The sequence below is a fragment of the Euprymna scolopes genome, chromosome 8 (genome assembly GCF_053919585.1).
Source record: "Euprymna scolopes isolate OS-2025 chromosome 8, ASM5391958v1, whole genome shotgun sequence".
Lineage (NCBI taxonomy): Eukaryota > Metazoa > Mollusca > Cephalopoda > Sepiida > Sepiolidae > Euprymna > Euprymna scolopes.
This window is the reverse complement of record NC_136489.1, coordinates 57,215,192-57,238,868: the sequence shown is the minus strand read 5'-3', so window position 1 is coordinate 57,238,868 and position 23,677 is coordinate 57,215,192. Positions and strand designations below refer to the sequence as shown.

The following is a 23,677-nucleotide window of genomic DNA, read 5'->3' as shown; positions in this document are numbered from 1 at the left end:
TATTTGCCAAAAATAACCTCTCGACTGAAACCTGTGAGTAAATCTATTTTATTGTTTATTTCAATAATACCACAACGGATTTTTACAATAGTTTGCGCTGATAAACCCAGTAGTTCGTTCGTGTAAAAGTTGCTTTAATAGCAAAGCAGGAGCAAATAATCGTACATCATTTAGTCGTACAATTTTAGTAAACCCCCTTATGTCCGACCAAAATCCGGCATTACTAAATATGCGATTCAGCTCGTGCCGATTCAATCAACTTTACATGTTTCTATATGACTGCAGGAGCAGTAAGTCCTACATTGATCGGGGATGATTTTTGGTCGTGCATTTTTGGTAAAATCCTTTTGGTTTATGCTATAAAACCAAACATTTAAAGGGCAAGTTAGTCTTACTAATACATTCGTGAAAAAAAAAAACAAGTAGTTTATTTCAATGTGTATTATTTGGATTATTCGGACTACTGTTAATATCTTGAGTGTTATTTTCGCAACGTTTCAGTCGATGTAATTTCTGACCTTCTTCAGAGGTATCCTGTCAAACACCTTAATCTTTCTGTTGAACTCAGGAATCTGCACGGAATTCCGATCGGAACTTTTTATTTAATCCATGGGAGTAGTGTGCTTTCGTTTCGTCAGCCATGATTGTGTAAAGGTCTTAAGTAATTCGCAAATGTATTTAGTGTGTCGCTCACACTGAAAATTAACCTTTTAACCTATAGAAGTTCGTAACTTACAATTGAATTACCAAGTACTTTATCCACTGTGCTACGGATCGTTGCATATAATTCTAGTATGAATTTTGGGAACCTTAAACTTATTTTTAGGTATAGAATCTTACTACTTATTTGTATATTTCATTACTTAAGTAATGACAGATTTTATTTATGTATGCATATTATGTTGACTTTATCTATTATTTAAAAATAATCATTTCTATGTTTTGTTGCTTACACGTAACATAAATAATATCAGCTATTTATGCCCATTGTTCAGAAAAATTAAAATTTTCTGTGATAAAAATGTGATAATATTTGACTTCAAAATTGAATGAAATTACCTTTAAAATCTAACGTAGACTTAGCAGTCTCGTCGGTATCGCATTAATACATTAAATGAAAGGTTTGTTTTGATTACATTGTGATTATATGCGAATACGAAGCAGCATAAAAATGTAAAATATGCAAATAAATAAAAAATTAAATAAGAATACTTATTTTTTAGTTGAAATTATTTGTCACTTATGGTCTCAAGTGAATAAAATTTTCACCAGATTTTATGTGCGATAATTTTAAAATTTGTGATAAATTTACATGCAAGCAAAGCATCGCTAATTCAAAACAAAATTGAGTCCTGTTTGTGAATTTTTTTAGATGAGGATTGATAATTCGCATTATTTGAATTATTCGACTTACTATTCTCAACTTGAGTTATCTTCACAATCTTTCGGTCGATAAGACAGATCTGTATGGAGTAGTTGATAAAATATTTGGCAGTTGGAGGTTGAAGGTTCAGTTTTCAGAGCGGGCGAAACTCAAAGGTACGATTTAAAATTAGAATTTAAAAGTTAGAGTACTTGGAAAAATAAATTGTAAAAGTGATATTCTCTTGAAGGTTGAAGGTTCAATCCTCAGTGTGGGCGACCGAAAAAAATACAATTACGAATTAGCTATGACTTCTATTCAGTCATGGCTGACGGAACAAGAGCACGCTACCCCCGTGAAGTAAATAAAGGGTTCCGCTCAAAATTCCGTCCAAATTCCCGAGTTCAACAGAAACATTCTCGAGTTCGACAAGATACATCTGAAGAAGGTCGGAAGTTACATCAACCGAAACGTTGTGAAAATCACACTCAAGGTGAGAACAGTAGTCCGATAAATAATAATACGATTTAAAATTACTTCGGATATCTGCCCAGTCATGGCTGACCGAATGAAAGCATGAACCTAGTACTTTATCCGCTGTGCCACAGATCCGCAGGGTAAAATTCAGTGGTAAGTGACACTCAACTGGAGGTTGAAGCTTCAATCCTTAGAGCGGGCGATACTAAGAATACAACTGCAGTATATTTAAGAATTCAACACAATCACGGTTGAAAGAACGATAATATGCTGCTCTATGGATTAAATAAAGGTTCTATTCGAAATTCCGTGCAGTTGACCGAAAGATTCCTGAGTTCAACAAGATACACATGAAGAAGGTTGGAGGTTACATCGGCCGAAATCTTGTGCGAATAACACTTGACGATAACAGTGGTCTGAATAATCCAAATAATATAAATGTTCAATCTTCATTTCCAAAATTCAGAAACTTAACATTTTAAATAACAAAATCAAACGTCTTTATGTTACTTTCGTTTCTTTTCGTGCAGAAAACACACAAGGAAACGTTTCTGGGAGTTTTTAAAGGTTTTATTTTTGAAGAGAATTACTCAGGAGAAAGTGAATAAAATTCCCTTAGCTAATTATTGAGTTAACTTCTTACCTTAACTGAAGTGAGTGACATACGAACAGAGATATTGAGGTAACATTTCGCACGTTTCTTACTATACAGTGTTATCGGTGGTGTGTCTCGCGCTTCTATAGACAGACTCTCGTTATTGGCGGTCTTTTTTGCGCGACCTCAACAGAGAGATTTGAAAACCTTTGTTTTCTATCAGCTCGAAAAATGCGACATCATTCATCATTTCGACTTATACCATTATTTTGTCTACGCCGTCTGTGCGTTGGCTTTACATGTCAGCCATCCTTATTGTGTTCTGCAGATTTGATTTATTATCATGCACTCAGTGTGACCATTTTCAAAATTCATACTAACTTACTTAATCGTTATTAATGTAGGGTTTCTAATATGTAACAGTTACATTGTAACATAGCCATCATCATTTCTAACCTATTATGTTATGAAAACTATAACAATTATTGCGAATATATTTAGTGATATCTGTAGGCGCCAGTGTGAAAACGATGGCATCTGTGCGTGTGAACCCGCCTTTTATTACTTCACGTTCTTTCAACATTACTAATAAAAGATAAATAAATAACAAACCGATGCATCAAATGTCTGTTTTTGGTTTGATTATATGAGTGCTTATGTGTGTGTGTGTGGAGGGGGCGCGTGTTGGGGGGGTCATGTTTGTATAAGTATTATAATAACAGTCAGAAATTTTATTAGAATTACGTAAAACTTTAATAAAGAAGTAATATTAATTTTTCCTTAAGCTCATTTGTTCCAGCTCGTTTGAATCGTTAATATAGTGATCTTCGTCAATTCATTGTCTTGATGTCTCATTTTAATACAGCTGTTTTGATACCTCATTTCAATACAGTTTCCTATTCCAGTAGCTTCTTTCCAAGAACTACAGGCTTATGGAATTTTCTTCCTGCTGAGCGGTTTCCTCCTACCTATGGCCTTGTTCTTGTCAAGGCTAAGATCAATAATCTCCTGTCTTTGCGATAATAATCTTTGATTATATCAAGTGGCTTCGCGCTTTGTCTAGGGCGATTTCCATAAATTTATGAAAATCTCTAGTTATATATAAAAGGCGCTTTGTCCGTGTGTTCGTGTATTTGAGATTGTGTGTGTGTGAATTCGTTCTCTATAGACTCCAAAATGACTGAGCCGATATTTTTGAAATTACACAAAAATGTACTTAAAGTCTTGGAGTGCTCTTAGTTAGGTTTTGTATGGGAATGCCCTCGACAGGTATCAAAAATCGATAATCGAAAAAAGGCAATTAAAAAAGGAAGAGTCCGATGCTGACAAAAGTTAGCAATCTGATATAGCTTAACATCATAAATGAATTTATAGAAATTTTATAGATAACGATAAAAGAATATCAGGTGTTCTTTATACTTATATAAACATTTAAAATGTCTATTTAATCAAAACCTGGTAATCTTTGGACACAGCAGTTTTGAAACAGAAATGGCCGCCTGACTTGTATTTATGTAAAAACGATAGCTGATAATGATTTAACAATTTGCTCTTTTCATATATCACAGTACTTAAATCATACAATTCTTTTTTTTTTCTATTAATAACAAATTCTTTTTAATAATTATGCAAAACTTTCATTCTTTTTATTTCGCTTTATTTCATTTAAGTTACATTCAGTTTCCGTTTTTACATAAACTCAGTTCACCTGGACTTTATATAATTTCGTTTAATTTTGTTTTAGTTTAATTCTGTTTCCATTTTTACATAAGCTCGATTCAGGGAACCATTTATGTTTCAAGACCATTGTGTGTAAAGATTACCGAAATCTTTTATTATCTAACAACAACAAAAAGTTACGGCTGTTCAATATAAATCTAGAATAATCGAACTTTCGGACTTGTTTATTTAAATCATGAAGAAGAAAATTTATCATAATAAGGATTTCGTGAACATCATATACCGTAGAGTTATCTCCCTTTGTCCCTGTCTAATAATCTGCAACAAGTATCTAAATTTTAGACGAATGTTCCATTAAAATGTCTTTTTTAAAAAACACAGCACATTTCGCAAGAGTTCACAAAGTTCAAAATCTTCCGCTCGACATTCACTAAACACATTCTAAGTACATAAGTATGCCAAAGACGCAGCAAAGAAAGTAGGCTCCCCGTACCGAGATAGAATATCCATCAAACAAAACGAATAAATCTGCTTAACTTGAAAGATTTCAAAAGGGAAATACTCACGCCATGATTATTTCGAATATTACTACAGACTTCAGATCCAACGATCCCAGCTGAAAATTTTAAACAAATGTTTATTTATTTAAAGAAAAAATAGCCAAATATTTTTCATCAGAACTTTTGGACATATTTGTGACAAAAACTTTAGGAATGAAAAACAAAGTAACTTTGCATAAAGCATCAAATAACACATCTTCAAGCGTACTAACTGGATTTCTTTACACAAGACATTACGTCTGTTTTATTAAACTACTTTGCCATGACAAATAACACTTTACCTGAGAGCTCATTTGTCAAACTCCTTGACTTAACATTCAACATGAATTAGAACAAATATATTGACGACATTGTCAACGCTTCTGCAAATAAAGTGGAATCCCGCGACTGTGCTAGAAAATGACTCTCACCAAAGAGTATCCGATATTTTTTTAAACCCACAATTCGTCCATGCATGGAGTATTGTTGCCATATCTTGGCTGGTGCATCTATAATAGGCTCTCACTCTTAGACAAGATCTAAAAAGGAATATCAAATCTAATAGGTCTCGCGCTATCACTCAAGCCCCAACACCTGTCCCATTACCGCAATGTTGCATCCCTGTGTCTGTTTTAAAAGTATTTTAATGCTCTGATGAACCCTACTACCACCTCGACGTACATACTCCCGACTAATCCGGCAAGCATCAAAATTCCACCTCTTCATTGTCGTGTTCCCTAGATGCCGGAAATACTTCTGTTCTAATAGTTTCTTCTCACTGACTTCTAGACTTTGGAATTCCCTTCCTTCTCTGGCTGTACTAACATACAGAAGTTTAAATGTTACGTAAACAGAAATCTCGCGGCTCAACTCCCCACATAATCCTCCGTAGATATGATCCCAATTAATAACGCCTCACTTCCCAATGGCAATATGTTTTATTTGGAATAAAATAAAAAGGGTAAAACATACTTTTCCTATTGACAAAGTGATTAAAAATAAAAACTTTTCCAATAATTAAATACATATTCGTCTTCATTACTTTGAATTTTCATTTTTAAACGTTTTAAATTATTTTAACAATAAAAATGAAAAAAGTAAAAACAAAATGTTATTATCATTTCCATCAAAAAACGTCTAAAAAAATACAGCGTATTTTGAGTATATAAGGGGTTAACGCCGGTGAAAATGTCATGACGTCGCATTTTCCCGCCATGACACAATACAGTTATTCAAAATTGCCGAATTACTACTATTGTTTATGTTGCTGTATCCACCTTACGGATAACAATGAACTCTTTGAGAAAATGTGGGTCTCAGTGTTATGCACAAGTTATGCACACTTGGCGGTCGAACTGATGTATAACCAAACTTTATTTTATTTTATTTTTATTATTGTATTTTATTTTCTGCTCAATATATATTTTTCCATTATATACTGACTTGATTTTTTTCTTCTAGGCTCTTATCGGTCTACAAAATTTATTAAAAGAAGTAATATGAGAAACGGTAATAAAAAGACTTACTAAAACAGGAAAGTCGTGTAGAAGAAAAAGAACGAAAAAAAAATCTGGTATAAAGAACATTTTTAAGGAAATCATTACACATCTTGTTAAAAATATTTTGAAGTTAAATCATTCTTTTATATTTTATCCCGAGAAATGCCGGGATATGAGTTCTGCTAGTTCAAAATATTTTGCTGTATCATCTCGTGTGCGCAAAAGAAAGGCTTATATCTGTACATCTTTATAACTGAGATTGAGTTATCAAAAATAAAATAATATTGAAAGGTGGTCGTTCATATTTCGCTGAATTGATTATGTGACGTGGAAAGTGGTGCCTGGGAGATATTTCTGAATAGAAAGTCAGTGATGGGCTGGGAACGAATAATGAAAGATATAAACTTGGAGCCTCTAATCCTATCTTATATATTGTAGATAGAAAATGGACCTTCAGTGGTAGTTAAATTATAATAAAAGAAAATATTTTGTCCTTTTTGTATACAAGTATTTATTCCAGCTTCCTCGCTGATAACTTGCCGAACACAGCATTTAGAAAAGCTCCTAATTGACTGGACAAAAGCAGAAAAGAGTTGCTGACGGACTATTAACCCATTTCCAGAATAAGCTGCATCAACACCAACATTCTACTGGTCTTTTTAATACAGCGTTCATGTAGAAAATTCTGATAGTCATAGGACCCTCTTCATGATTTGGGACGAAAGTTGACGCGATGACATTCACGGTACAAACGGCCACACTTGATATAATATAGAGCTGCAAAATCTACTAATGATATTTACACGTAAAAGTGCGAGACTTAAATTGCTTGTTTGATTTTTATGAAAACAAATATCAAATTTAATCCTTTCCTACATAAAAATTTAGATCCGTCGTTATATTAAATTTAAAAGGAATATAAATACACTCTGAATAAACATAGTAAGAGAGTCAACATGACATCATTCAGCTTACTTCTAATGGGATATAAAATGTAACAATTACCTGTAAAAATGTAAGTTTCGTGGAATAGGGGTTAATGCATTAGACTTTATGGTCGTGTGTTCGAATCTTGGCATGGTCAGCCACGCTGGTGAGCTCTACTGTGGAGAAACGCGTGTCTATGGTTAAATATTTTATTTATAAAAATGTATAAAAGATGAACTGGTATTCATGAAAGAGTAACTTGCACGATAACAAAATTGTGTTTGAAGTTCTTCAACATACAGAAGAGTGTCACTTAGGACTGAATATTATTTAATGTTTTATCCATTACGCCATGAGCCCTTGAAACATAATATGAAACACTATTTACCTACAGAACCAAATCTCAAGTGAATAAAAAATCATCAATAAATATATGCTGCTTTTTTTCAAGAAAGTAAGAGAAAAATCATTTGAAGATTCTGATTCTAAAATCCCCTAACAAGTACTGTGACGTTATTATTCCTTTTAAAAGTGACCAAACGTGTTTAAAAACTCGCAAAGAAAATAAAACTTTGGCGCAAACTTTTTAGGTGAAAGAAAAGTCATTTATTTCCGTCATTTATCACACAAGTCGCCGACATGTATTTCCAACGCGACACAATATGGTTATCTCTTTCTTTCTCTTTCTCGAACTCACTGGTCGCCGGTTCGCATTTGAATGGGTAGGAGGAAAGTCACATGCTTGTCAACCGTATATTTTCAAATCGGCACGAGTCTTACTTTTTCTTCCCTTCCTCCCCTCTCTATGCGTATATATGCATTTCGTCCCGTGGCATCACGCTCATCAATGACGTATACAAACATCCGGGTTAATTAACAAGAAACAATATAATTTATATATGACTTTGGACATTTACTTATAACGTTATCATTTAGTTATAACGTTATCATTATAACGTTATGTTGGCAGCGTTAAAAAAAAAAACAGCTTTGATTGTTATGCAAGGGCTTCTTTGCTGTACCGAAAACGTATGTTAAATTAAATAGCTGATTCTCGCAAAAACTTCCATCTGCAATGATAGTATTAAAAAGTCAAATGTGTATTTTCTTCAGATGTTCATTTAAGTCTGCACGTGATTCATCAATATGCATGCGTGTCCTGCCTTCACGGAGCCAGCTACTACGTTGCAGTACTTTCATTTTTGTGTGTGGGGGGGTGATTTGGTCGAGAGTTCTCATCTATTTTCAAATTAGTTATAATTTTCTTTTTAATTTGATTGCCATCTATATTTTTCACTTGTGCCATCGTATCTTGTTTACGTCAAAGAATCGCTTTTAGGATCAAAAATCAAGCTCAGATTATTCAAAAGTAATGGACCTTTTCTCGTGCTGCCCTTTTCAAGAACAGCAATAGAAAAATACATTTTGCCAATTAATTAAATGGTTTCTCTCATTAATTTAAAAAAAAAAAAAAAACAAATTCAATTTTTGTAAAAGGCGTGAAAAGAAAAGTGAATAAAACGATTACCATGGGTGATAAAAGAGTTTGTGTATGATCGTAATTCTGATGGATTCGCTTGATACTGTATTTGTTGGTTGGGTAAGACATAGCCACTGATAGAATAACCAAGCTGTGCAGGTTGCTGATCGCTTGTGCTGGCTTCAGGGCTCTAACGTGAAACAAGATAACATTTTTATTAAAACACCAGTAAGCATATAAATATAAAAAAGAAATTATTAAGTTTAGAATGATTTTTTGTATATGAAAAAAATGTCTTATTAATCAAGAAAAGTTTATAGTAAAAATTGTGAATATTATCGTGCAAGTCTATACTCCCATAAATTTGGATATTTTGTATATTGATATTCATATTAAACCCCTTTTTTTTCTATTTGTTTAAAAATAAAATACAACTTTATTATATATGAGTCGTGAAATTGATTTCAACTGCAAAAGATATAGTTAATTTGCATATTCTTTTAAACATTCATTTTAATTAATTCCTTATTAGTTATTTCGGTTTTCTTCTGGGATGATTATCTTTAGTTAACTTTTACGTGTAATTATAGTCATGCAGATATTCTACAGGATTTATATTTGCGTACTATTTGCACAAAAAGGTTATAGTAAACACAAGCCTTTTCTATATATATGTATGTATGCGTATATATATTTGTTTTAAAATTTTGCCTACCAAACTCCTCTGTCAGTTTTTGGTCTATAGCCATGAAACGTAATATATAGGGTATTCGAACCCATGCAAAACTATATTTGGGTTTTAGCTGTGGAAAATCGGTGCAAAAGTGTAAAAATATGGATCCAATATAGTGTCTACAATTAGATAAATGCAACTTTGTATCTGTGTGTCAGTTCGTTCCTTATAGTCTCCGAAACGACTGAACAGATTTTATTTTAAATTTACAGACCTTTAGTGTATAAGCCTGGGAGTGATCTTAGTAAAGTTTTATCTCAGAATACCCCCGAAAATTACCTATAATCGAAACCGTTATTTTAATTTATCAATCATCGCTAAAGCCATTTTCTATGTCGTCGCTTAGCAACAATAATAGAACAACGAGCTGTGAAAATTCTTCTTTTTTTTCTTTTCTTTTTTTTTTTTTTTTTGTATGACGTGATCTGTAGGTTCAAATCCCGCACGTAAATGTCTTAATTTTTTTTTTTTTTTCGTAAACTGGAAAGAAGTTTATCCCAAATCTCAATCATGAAAGGTTTCCAGAAAAAACACTCGATCAAACCCAGATCTCCAACTTCCAACGTAGACACACCCACTACCATGTCTCCTTCTCCAACATCAGGATTCTACATTCCACTCTTCCAGAGGTTACAACTCTATTACAGGAGACTAAACCTGACCTATTATACCTAAGCGAAACTGGCATTGGACCGGCTACTTCCCTAGATGAGTTCGTAATCAAAGGATATTCTAACTTAATCTCTAAACCCGACCCCCAAGATCGCCATGGACATGGAGTATGCGCCTACATTAAAGACGACATTCCATGTAGCAGGGACATCTCTAGAGAAGATCCTAATTTACCCTATATATGATTCCGGGTTGCACTTCCTCCCAATACCGCGTTCATATTTGCACTCTATCGCTCCCACAACAGTGGAGTTACTATCTTTAAAAGCATATCTGAGAAAATTGACCACATCCTGTCTGCGTACCTCTCAGCAAACATTCACGTCTGTGGAGACTTCAATGTTCACAATGTGGAATGGTTAACCCACTCAAATAAGATCGATGACGAGGTGAGGTTCTGTCACGATTTCTCCATTGCTTATAACCTCACTCAGATTGTTCATGAACTCACCCGTGTCCCCGATACTGACGGTCAGTATGCAAGTCTCCTAGACCTTTTTCTCACAACTTGCTCTGAGCTACGTTCATCTTCCGTTCTCTCTCCACTGGTATCTTCCGACCACTCTGCTCTATCAGCTACTGGGATAGCTTCCGCACATTTATATCAGATTTACCTCTGCGTTCCATGTTTAAAAAGGATGTGTCCTCTATAATATCAGACCTGACGGAATGAGTAATTGTAGGTATAGACCGTTTCATACCTTCGAAAAAGTTCCAGTAAAAACCTAACAGCTAGCCATAGTTCTCTCCAGAATGTGCTGCTGCCATTGCACACATTGCACACAGAAATCACTTTTTCTGTTGCTCCCAACTTAATAGACGTACTGAAACTAAAGCCGCCTTCAAGTCCGACAGCAACCTCTGTAAAAGATTAATCAAGAATACGATAGAGGTGTATGCTCAGTCCGTCAAGTCAAAAGTAGCTGAGCAGCAGCTAGGGTCCCATCAGTTTTGGCAAATAGCAAACAGAATCCTGAACAGAAGAGTGTGCTCTATCCCAACCATCATCAATGGACCTGAAGTAATCTTGTCAGCATCAGACAAGGCCAAACTCTTTGTAAAAACCTTTGCAGCTAATTCAGCCCTTTACGACCAAGGCCGTCAACCCCAAATATTTCCTCGTTTGTCTGAAAACACACTATGCGACATACAAATATCTGTACGTGATGTTGTCAAGCTAATCAAAAACCTTGATTCCAGTAAAGCAACTGGCCCTTACGGCATTCCAATTATAGTGCTCCAAAAGCTTCAACCAGAACTAACGCCCATATTTACAAAGTTATTTAAACTTTGCATCACCTTGGAAAATCTCATCAGTATGCCCTGTACTTAAGAATTCAGGTGATCGCTCATCTCCCTCTCAGTACAGACCAATAAGTCTCCTGATCATCATGAGTCAGCTAGTAGTTAACCATCTCAGCAAAAATAACCTTCTTAGTGACGTGCAATATGGTTTCCGTTCTGCTAGATCTACAGCAGACGTGCTTACAGTTATATCATAGGATTAGCGAATCTTTCATGGAGGGCAATTGCTCTTGACATATCAAAGGCCTTTGATAAGGTATGGCATAAAGGTCTACTTCAAAAGATCTCCAGCTATGGTATAGCTGGAAATGTCTTCTTAATTATTAAATCATTTCTGTCTGATAAGTTCATAAGAGTAGTGGTTGATGGACAGAAATCAGAAACTCTCAGTATTAATGCTGGAGTCCCTCAGGGGTTCATCCTGGGCTCAACTCTATTTCTGATCTACATTACTGATCTTCCAAATCACATCCTTACATCATTCGTAGACATTTATGCTCTACAATCTATGGTAGCACATCAAAGACCGTAAATGATTAAGTTCTCTCTGATTCTCTCTCCTATGATTTTGAGCATGTGGTACAATGGGGAAATGGGTGGCTGTGTAATGCATCTAAAACCAAGCTTCTATCTTTACATCATCTATGCTATGATGCCAATCTGGCAGCGGTTGAAATGAATGCCTCTCGTCTTGGGGAGGCTTCATGTTTTGACAAGCTTCTAGGCTTGACCTTTAATACTGACCTGAAATAGAACACGTATATCAAATCCATTGCTCAGGTCGCTGGAAAAATGATGGGATCCTTCTACTGCTCCAGTAAATATCTCACTCCTGATGCAATTCTCTATCTATATAAAAGCCAGGTACGGCCAACGATGAAGTACTGTTGCCACATCTGGGCAGGAGCTGCTAGAAGCAGCTTCTCCTGCCTTGACAGAGTTCAAAATAGACTTCGTAGCTTAGTGGGGGGGCCTTTTCTCTTCCCTGAAACCTCTTTCCTACAGAAGAGACGTTGCGAACCTGTCTCTGCTTTATCGTTATTTTCATGACAAGTGCTCAGCTGAGCTTCAATCTATGGTCCCCCTTCGCCAAACTTTCACGAAAAACACTCGTCTAACTGAAACCATTATCAATAATTTCCCACACTCTTTATCTGTGCCTAAACCTAAATGTAGATTCCATGAACAAAGCTTCTTTGTTAGAACTGCACGCCTGTGGAACTCTCTTTCGATTGCCTGCTCTCCAGCTGGCTACAATATGTTCTTGATGCACTTTCCCCCTAAGTAATCCAATTTACAAAATTCCCACTACTTATGTTTACTCCGCTATAATCACATTGACTAATGTAAACCCATTAACCCTTATCCTCGAGTGGCCTCCGGGCCTTGATAAGTGGTGATTCTTATGTAAAAAAAAAAAAAGAAACAGTAGGTTCTCTAGAGGGCAATGTAGAATAACATATATTTTAGACTAAATTACCACATTGAAACATGTGAAGCTTCTTCCCGAGCGATTTCACGGATTTGGATTACAATAAAAAATATAGGTGTGTGAAATATTGGTCATCATTCAATCCCGGGCAACTGCTGGTATAATAATAAATACGAAATCTGCATTTATCAAAATTTCATATTTAGGCGTATTTTACGACCGGACAACTCCGGCCGACCTGCTAGTAAAACATAAAGTTAATACATTTGACTTAGTATTCAATCTAAAGAAAATACAGCAAATACAAGTGTTATTGATGATGGTGTCTTAAAGACAGAGAATAATTTAGTAACATGTTTTTACTTTGAATTATCGGGATTCTTCGGATTACTGTTTTCATCTTGATTATTATTTCAACATTTTATTTAATCTTCGAGCTTTTTCCGGTGTTTAGTGTCGCATTCGAGAATCTTTCTGTCAAATTCGCGAAGCTTTCTGTCGAACACGAAAATCTACATGGAATTTCGAATTAAAACTTTTGTTTAAACTAGGCGGTAGAATGTTCTTGTTCTTTCAGCCATGACTGTATAGAAGCTCTTTGTAATTTGCAACTATATTTTTAGTGTCGCGCGCACTTTCAACCCCCAGAAGTGTGTAACTGACACTTGAATTTGAAGTAGTTTATTCATTACGCCACTTGTTAATAAGATGCACATGAAGAAAATTGGAGGTTACATCGACCGAAATTTTGCGCGAATAACACTTAAGATGAGAACAGTAGTCCGAATAATTTAAATAATCCGAATTATTGAGCTTCATCTTCAAAATTCAGGAACATGATTATCTCTAATCAAGAAATATAGTATTTTCTTGTTAGCATGTAAAATCCAATAGTTTATATAATTAAAGAAATGCTTGTTCTACCATTTCTAATCTCTTCTTGCCCCTCTTATAAAAGCAATCAGTTAAGTTCGGACAAGTATACGTTATAATTCTACCTAGAGGATTAAAAAAAAAAAGTACATTTTGCAAGCGTCCAAAATTCAAATTCTTCCGCCTGGCAATCATAGAGTAAATTCTAAGTCCATATATATGCCAGTGATGCTGCAAAAGGAAGTAGACTCCCCGTACTGAGATAGAAAAATCAATAAAACAAAAAAAAAACAAGTAAATCTGCTTACCTTTAAATATTTCAAAAGGAAAATACTTACGCCATGATTATCTCGAATATTACTCCAGACTTCAGATTGATCCACCCCAGCTGAAAATTTCAAACAAATATTTAGTTACTTAAAGCAGAAAAAATAGTTACACCTTTTCATCGAAACCTTTTGAACATATTCGTGACACTTAAATTTGGGAATAAAATTAACACTGCATAAATTATCAAGCACATGTCTTCAAGCGCACTGTACTGGCTGGATTTTTCTACACAAGACATGGCTTATCTTGCTCATTAAAGAATTTTGCTAGTCTCTTACTTTTAGACACACTCCAAAAAAAGAGTCTTGAATCTAATAGATCTCGCACTATCAACTAAACTCCGACCTCTATCCCATCGTCACAGTGTTGCATCCTTATGGCTGTTTTACAAGTATTTTAATGGAATATGCTGTGATTAACTAATAGCACTAGTGCTCCCTTGACGTATATACTCCTGAATAACCCTGTTCTTGTTTCCCTGACTACTACTCACATACAGAAGTTTAAATGTAACGTGAACAGATATCTCACGGCTCAACTCCCCGCATAATCCCCTGTAGATATGATTCCAATTAGTATCCCCTCTGATCCAAGTGGTAAGAAGCGTTGTTTATGATGAAATAGATACTTTTTCAATGGGCAGAGCGAAGAAAAATAAAAACATTTCCAAAAATGAAATACATCTTCGTTTTTATTTTTCTTAATCTTCTTTTCACACATTTTTATTTATTTTTACAATAAAAACAAAAAAGTAAAAAGAAATTGTTATTATGTTCGCAAAAAAATAAGTTTATATATATATATATATATATATATATATATATATATATATATATATATATATATATATATATATATATATATATACAGCGTATTTTGAGTGTATTGAGGTAACACTGGTGGAAATATTATGATGTCACATTTTCCCACCATGACCAAGTACAGTTATTCAATATTACTGAATTACTATTGTTTTTCATGTTGTTGTGCCCACCTTACGATTAATAATCAACTCTTTCTCTTACAATAAAGATAGGAGGAAATATGCCTCTCGAGCTTATGCACAAGTTATATACACTCGGCAGTCGGACTGGCGTGTAACCACACACTTTACTTATTATATTTGCATTTCTTTTCAAATATTTTGTTTCCATTTAATACCAATTTGTGTCCCTTACCAATCCAAAGCAATTTATAATTTATTTAATAAATAAACACGGACAAAGATTTTTTTTTAATGTATTAATTCTATAGACATTATTAAGTAGTAATGTTGCTATTTAGACAAAGTTAGTTTAAAGCTATGAATTATCTGCACGACGTCAAGGTTAATATTAATTGTTGTAGTACTTTGAACTGTTTTTATTCGAACAATTTGACAATGTACGAAACATATTGACAGCTTCATCTATTCTCAGTCTTGTTCAAAATATTTTGAGATTAAATGATTCTTTATATTCACTCCCGGGAAACGCTGAGACACGATTCCTGCTAATTTTGAAAATTTTAAGGTGTCATCTCGTGCGCATACAGGAAAATTTATATCTGCGCGTTTTGTATAACTAAAACTGAGTTATCAAAGATAAAATAATATTGAATGGTCTGGGCTAGAGCATCTAACACTAATCTCTTACTCTTAGACAGAGTCCAAAAACAGTTTCAAATCTAATAGGCCCCACACTATTATCCAAGCTTCAAACTTTATTCCATAGTCTCAATGTTGTATCACTGTGCCTGTTTTATAAGTACTTTAGTAGAAAGTGCTCTGATGAACTTATAGCACTTGTGCCCCCTTGGTGTACATACGCTTTACTAACTTGACAAGCAAAAAAAACCCCTACCTCCTCACTATCAAAGTCCCTAGATGCCAGAAATCCTCGTACTCTAATAGCTTCTTCTCTCAGGCGGCTAAACTTCAGAATTCTCTCCTTGTTCCTAATTCCCTGACTGCACTAACATGTAAAAGTTTAAAGTTACTATGAACAGTCATCTCATTGCTTAAATCTCTACAATCACCTGTTAGACCTGATCCCAAATAGTAGCTCTTTACGTCCAAGTGCCAACATCCCTTTTTGAGGTAGCAAAAAGTAAAACAAAACAAAAACCGACGTTTATAGTTCGCTAAATTGGTCGTATGAATGAAAGGTTAAACGAGCAATGAGAGGTATAAAACTCCATAGTCTGATTCTTTCTTATATTGTAAATAAGAAATAGGCCCATATTAGTAGTTAATTTATTATAAAAGAAAAAAATGTTTTGTCATTTCTATATGCATATACTTATTTCAGTTTCCTTGCTGATGACTTACCGAACACAGCATAACGAAAAAGACTGCCAATAGATTAGGAAAACGTTTTCTTGGACAAAAGAAGGCAAGAGTTGCAGACCGATTATTCACCCAAGCTCCTGAATAGGTTGCATCGACACCAACCATCGATTTTTTTAACACAACGTTGAAGTAGAAGGACTAATAGAACAACTAATATGAATGCATGTGGTCCTCCTCGTGGCATTGGACGAAACATAATACGAAGTGACTTCCACAAATGATACAGCCATATAATAGCCATAAAATTTGTTATTGCTATTTACGCGTAGACGTGGAAGACAGCTTCTTCAACTTCGTTAACTGACGTTACTGGTTCGATTTTTATGAAAACAAATGTTAAGTTAAATGTAATCCTTTCTTGTCTTTTATTTTTATAAGAATGCGGTGTGAAGTGATGATAAATTTAAAACGGACATAAATTACCTACAAATAAACATAGTAAGAGAGTCGCCCATTAATATTGGTGTGACATGACATCATTCAGTTTACTGAGATTCGTAGCGTAGCGATTAACGCACCTGATTATAGCCGTTGTTATATTATATTTATTTGATAGTTTATTTATTATATTATATATTATTTAATAGTTCATTTATTTATATATTGATATGTATGTATATTATATCATTTAATAACTTACGTATTATTATATGTATTATATTGTACTTAATAGTTTATTTAAACAAGAAAATAAACGATTACCACGAGAGTTCGTATAGAATCGTAGTTCGAATGGGTTTTCCTGATACTGAATTTCCTGGCTCAGCACGGCATGTTCACTGATGGAATAACTCGGCTGCGTAGGTTGATGATCATTTGTACTGGATGCAAGACTCTAAGAAAATGAAGCAAGATTATTTTTATTTAAAAAATAATATCAGTTAAAATATAAAATTGCTTTTTGTTTTATTTATTTTTTTGTTTTTTCACGCTCACCCCCAAACATGGCATATCGCCACTTGGACGTAAGAGAATACTATTTGGGACCATGTTTAGGGAAGATGAATAAGATGTTGGTTTACGTTACATATAAACTTCTGCATATCAGTACAGTCAGAGAAGCAGGAAGCAGGAAGGGAATTCCAAAGTCTAGGGAATAAACTTTTAGAGTAGAAAGCTTTCTAGCATTTAGGGACATCAATAATGAAGGAGTGTGATTTTGTTGCTGTGATAACAATGTCCAATGTGATTTTTCTTCTTGGTTTAGAAAGGTGATGTATAGGAATCCAGTGGAGAGTTTCACTTCAGATTCGCTTGTAAAAGGTTTAGATGGTCGATGAAGAGATCGGATAGATAAGCATCCGCACTCTTCCTTCTAAGCAACTATTTCTTGATCAAGAAATTCCTATAAGCTTCCATATTGCACTATGCTGCCAGATTCCTAATAACATGTGTGAGCCGGATGATGTTATTCGTGTAGAGAAAATTGTAGTGAGTGATAAAATGACTTATCTAAGAAACAACCACATATTTGCGCGTTTTATAAAGTCTAATTACTTAACAATAGAAAAACCAAAATGGCAATGCGCAGCTGATTTTATCTTCAACGGTCACGCGAAAGTAACGTGAATTCTCGTCGTTCGTATGCAAATTAGATGACCATCGGCTGCATAAAAGCAAGCAGTTTTAAGAACGGGAGAGTTGGTTTGTAGAAAGTTAGCCATGCGTGCGCACCGCATAGGAATGATGCATTATTTCCTTAATTCAACAAAGAATTAAGATTAGATACAAATTTAAAAAAAAACTGCAATTCGAAACACAACGATGGCAATTTACACAATCAGAATGGACCCGATCGAACCTGTATCGGGTGAAACTGGCTTCCTCCGAAAGAGGAAGTCTCATGGAAATATCAAATTCACAACCAGTCCTATGTCGCATGTATATCCCCGTCAGAGATGACGACATCAGGTTTTTTCAATTCTTTGCAGGAAGGTCAATGTACTTCTACATATAGTGCCTGATATTCCCAAATAATCACCTATCTGACCAGGCTCAAAGTCGCATAACTTCTGTGATCTAAACGAGGACCGGTATGTCAAGGGGATTATGCCGTATATAACTGAAGACTAGAGTTGAATATCTAAGAATATCTTGTGACCAATGTCGGCTGACCTGCTTTCAAGCTGCAAGCTCGACACACAGTATGCATTTTAATAACCCCACCTTTATCAGCTACTGAAAACTTTATTGACGACAATAGCCTCAGATTTGCCCATACCACGTTCTGCGCATCGGTTCGAGACTATGTATCATCAACAAGTATTGTTGTAATAATTTAATTGACACTGTGATATAATCTTTAAATTGGATTATGTATTTGAATAAAAATTTAAATATTTAATTTTAGGCTGATGAGATATATCGTTTTTTTTTTTTTTTTACATTTTGTCGCCGAGCCAAAATAAACATGATTTCCAAAATAGAGGCTAAAACAATAGTAGTTTTTTTTTAACTGAGCGAAAGTCTACTAATCTATCCTTCCTTTAAAACTTGCAGAGATTTTATCGTCTAGAGATTTCGTCAAGTCTATTTTTAGACCAGATTGTGAAGCAGAGAGGAAAAGGGGAGCCGGAAATGATCACACTTCCCCTTCCTCCCTTTTGGAGTGGACACTAGCGGAAATCGCTCTCTTTTCGGTTTGGTCGCCAACCTGCTAAGAAGTCTGTCCTCGTGAGAAGATGGGGGAATGACTTCTTCCCCTCGTGCGAAAAAGAGATATAGATATGTGAAACGTGGATGACGCGACCTTTTTCTCCTTATGCGAGAGCATGCGACTGCTTTACCCTTCATGAAAGAGATGACGATTTCTTCTCCTCATGCGAAAGAGATGTGGATATGCGAAACGCGAATGATGTGACTTTTTATCCCTCATGAAAGAGACAGATGTATAAAACGCAGACGATAGAAAAGGAGAACATGTGAATTTGCTATTCGAACTTTTTCCCTACCAAAAGAAATATATTGGATTAACTGCGTCATTGACGAGTTATGAAACATACACAAGCAAAAGAAACAAAAAGGGAAACAAAAGAGACCTGTAAGTGTAAAACTTTGATCCCCCCAAGACTTTCGCTCATTTCAATACACGTAGATTCCATAACTTTGAATACATTTCTTTTTCTTTCGTTAAACTCTTCCTTTTTATCTTCAATAAATCTATTTTTGTATTATTTGGAAACGTGTTCGTTATCTCGTTATTTTCTCGCATTTCTATTGTGTTCGTTCTTGTGTCTCTATCCATTTGCTTTATTTTTATCCGTGTCACATGTGCAATAAAATGCTGGGATTTTGCTTTCCCGTAAATTCCCTTATACCCCCCCCTTTTCGGTATCATGTTACAAAGGTAATGATTTATTTGCTTTTATCGTAAATTTCCGTTAATACCCCTACGTTATAAATTACCTTACCACCCCTTTTATCGCATATGTTACAACACGCATTGGAAAATATATACTAGTGATGGGACGATTCCAAAAATTTTCCTGATTCTGATACAATTACAGATTCTGATTCTTTTAAATTTCTAGATATTTAGTTATACAGTTGGGATTCTTTTCCTTTTTTTTCTTTTTTTTTTTTAATTAACATAAAACTCATATACTGTGTGCATATATTTTCGCAAGAGTAAAAATGCACTTGTGGCCTAGGTGATTTATAAATTTTAGTTTTACTGGTAATTGAAAATAATTACATATTTATCATTTTATCATTAGTACCAACAATTAAAAATTAAGTTTTCAACAAAAGCAAGCAAAAAAAAAATTTTTTTTAATTAAAACAATCGTTAACGGCATCGCAAAAATGCACTAATTTTTCCGATTCCGATACCACAAACTGTTCTGATTTTTCAGATTCCCAGTCTCGATTCCTAGTAATTGTCCCAACAGTACTGCGTACTAGATCATACAGAAGGAACGCGGCCAAATTCAAGATGTCTTCAAAGATGTAATTTCGCGGATCCTACACATCATGAGCTTCCCGTTAATTCTTGAACTGATCAGCTCAGACGGAGAGAATGGTAAATGACCCTTCGACCTGACGGTGTTTACCTTCTCTAGCAGTCATTAATACGGTGCGTGACACGTATGCGCTATCAATATCAATAACAGGTCGCAAATGATCAAAATATGCTAGACTTTTCGATAGATATTCCCATTCATCATCATGGAGCAATTTGTACCGCCATGTGGCACTTTCTCTGCGACATGAGTTCATAAATATCAGACGTGTGTTCCCAGGAGATATCAACCACAAAAAAACACCGAGCACTTCTGGCTAGAATGACTCGATATCTTAACACACGTATAAATAATGGGAGTCCCAATAAAATTTCGAATTAAGAGATTTACTTTTTCTGTGAGAAACAGCACACAATTCATCACCGTAAAGCAATTTGTACAACTATATGGCACATCGCAAAAAATCATGAGTTCATAAATGTTGCATCGCATCCATTGTGGGAATACTTTGCACCTTAAACGATTTTTCACTGCTGTCATTTGAGAGAACACTTTACTTACAATTTGATTAAACAAACATTTGTTCGAATTTCTTTGAGCTTCTGATATTTCTGTGTAAAACTCGAAATCTCAGACGTTCTCCATATTCGCTTCCTTTTTAACCAGGCAAAATTGACTTTTGTCACCGCAAAATTATGTAAACATCCGGAAAAGATGAATGATCGATAGTAGGAAGTGGTTTCTTTCGGAAGCCTCGTAATTCTCGCTTTCCTTATTTTGTCTTTTAGTCCTCACATTCCATGAGCAATGTTTCTCACAAAGGCGTAAGAATTGCTGTTTTCTGGATTGACATCTATTCATATAACATTTATTGGTTAGTTTTTTACTTTGAAGTGTTTTATAGTTCCTTACATCAAGTGGCTTCTTGCCTTGTCTGAGGTGATTTCCATAAAAAATGTTATCCAAAAAAATAAACAATATTTAAACAAGAAAAACACTTATTGTTTGTTTATTTTTATAAAAAAATAATTTTGAATAAAAAAATTAATGAAACAGGCTTAATAGTTATTATCACAAGTAATTTCAATTTTATTATTAGTTTTTGTATTAGTCCAGATTTTGAACCAGACAAAAAGTCAACCCGGTTTATTACCCTGTCCCGAAAGTAACCTTAACATAACTTAACTTTAATATTGATTGCCTTTGGTAACAATTATTTGTTGACTATTTTTGTTTGATCGGGTTTGTTTTTGTTTTTTTTTTGGGGGGGGGGAGTCACGTATTTTTTCCTGTTACAACACGCAATGGTTAATCTGCGGTTCACGCAATTGTTGTCTTTTCTTATAGCCTTCTGATTGGATAAGTGTTTCAGCATCTTCTCGATATTTGTGTAAACAGTAGCAAAAAAATCAAACAAAAAGTCAGTTTCGTCTGATTCGAAAGCTGTACCAGTGTCTTTTTTAGAAACAGGTTAAATAAATATATTGATATTAAAAATAATTAAATTTTGATTTATTTTATTAAAAAGAATAAAATGATTCATAAAATCTATTTTGTGTTGGTACTTGTTTTGGTTTTGTTTACTTCAGCTCAACAATTAAAAATATTAGTTCATATGTATGAAACAAAAATCAGCAATAACAATAGTTAAAAATAAAAAGGCAATTTTATATTCAGTAAAACAAAACAAAAAATAAAAGTTGATGTAAATTATGTGAATGGTTTACCATAGAATTCTCATGATTTTCTTGATCCAAACCATTTGTTGCCGGCTTACTTTTCATATAATCCGACAACCAGGATGGAAGTAAGGACTTAATGGCATCTTTTAGAAATATCTGGGGAAAAAACAATAAGGTTTGAATGCATTGAAATGACATAAATAATGTCTGTTCATAAAAGTATAATATAGTGGAAGATACTGAGGATGGATTACTCAGTCTATAAAAAATACAGGTACTCGGTAAACAAACGGGCAGTGAGTTAGTCTTGACACTACGTCATTCAAGATACGTTTGAATATCAATATCTATTTATTACATTGTACCGTTGTACAATATAACTTGTTATAACTTGTTGAGTCTCATTATTTTATATTGATTATATTCACACAGGCATATATCAAAGTAAAAATATTTTCTTTTAAACAACACTGCACAAATCATCATTACCATCATCTTAATCTTAATCCACTTCAAGATGGACGGCGTCTTGCAATATTGTCGCCATTATCATCAATATAATCATCATCATTATCATCATTACTAGCAGCATCAACAACACAGCAGCATAGAAGCAGCTCTATTTTAAAGCCCAACAATTTCTCATCATCGGCAACTTGTTAAGTGTTGAGCCATTATGTTGAACAAAGATGGCGGTAGTAAATCAAATCGGCGAAGAATCAATCCATTCACAATCATGAATGTTGAATAATTCTTAAAAACAAAGATGGCGGCGAAGAATCAATGTAGTCCGGTTCAGTCATTTCGGGGGTTCAAGACGGAGACTGACAGCGAATTGATTTGCATTCAAAATTCGATACTTTTATAATGAGGTCGGAGTATTTTCATTGGCTGATTGTCCTAACCGTAGTTATAAATAAGATCGTCTAAATGTTGGTAGTCATACCCTCCATTATAATCAAAAACATTTTAACAGCAGTACTGTTTTAAATTCCGGTTCCTAGCATGACAGATTTGACAAACGACGGTATTAAAATTGACATTCAGCTAATAGATCTCTGATGAAAATCCAAGTGAAACTGATATCCGGATCAATCGTGATACAATCGTTTCTGCCTCTGCTTGTAGCGTGCAAAGATGTGTCAGACGCAGAACAACCAATCAATGAAGTAAAGTAGAAACGTTGCTTCGTTGCCATTTCCCTATGTATTTTGTTTTGTTTGTTTTTTTTTACACAGGCATCACCACATTATCAAGGCCAAGAGACCACTCGAGGATATGGGTTAAAGAGTGTATAGTAGAAATTGGACAATATAGTAATCATTAGTAATGGAAATTCGGTAAATTTGTTAACTTATATGGAACGGCTCATCATCATCTGAGCCAAACCTAATCCGACGCGTATGCAACTGCCGACACTTAATAAAGACGTGTCAGATGTAGAACAGCAAATAAATGGAGTGAAAAATGGCCACATTGCTTCTGTGTCATTCTTTGGTGTGTTTTCAAGCAAACCTTCCTCGACTTTGCATGCAACCGCTGAGCCGTGCTGGTATCGATGTTGGAGATAAAATATCGACAATATTAAAGCTTAACAAATAGCTGCAACGAGACAATCCTGAAGAATTATCTTTGTGAGCTCTATGTAAAATGCTGTCTCACTTAACAACAACAACAGCAACAACAACAACAACAACAACAGAAGCAGCAGCAGGGAGGTAACGGTGGCTAAGTGGTTGAAGACTGAGTTAAATTCGAATCAAGTTTATTCCACAGAAACATTTTCATTTAGAATGTGG

The 23,677-nt window shown here is 34.5% G+C and overlaps 1 protein-coding gene across 2 annotated transcripts in view; it reads right to left on the bottom strand.

The window, feature by feature from the left end:
• LOC145283582 (uncharacterized) overlaps nucleotides 1-23,677 on the bottom strand; it is a 54,932-nt gene that overhangs the window by 24,392 nt on the left and 6,863 nt on the right. For both annotated transcript variants that reach the window (XM_080132503.1, XM_080132502.1), the window contains exons 2-6: nucleotides 21,924-22,034; nucleotides 16,937-17,069; nucleotides 13,914-13,963; nucleotides 8,609-8,750; nucleotides 4,682-4,731 (exon numbers count right to left, since the gene is read on the bottom strand). In XM_080132503.1, the coding sequence (XP_079988629.1) occupies nucleotides 4,682-4,731; nucleotides 8,609-8,750; nucleotides 13,914-13,963; nucleotides 16,937-17,069; nucleotides 21,924-22,034 (486 nt within the window). The remainder of the gene's footprint in view (nucleotides 1-4,681; nucleotides 4,732-8,608; nucleotides 8,751-13,913; nucleotides 13,964-16,936; nucleotides 17,070-21,923; nucleotides 22,035-23,677) is intronic.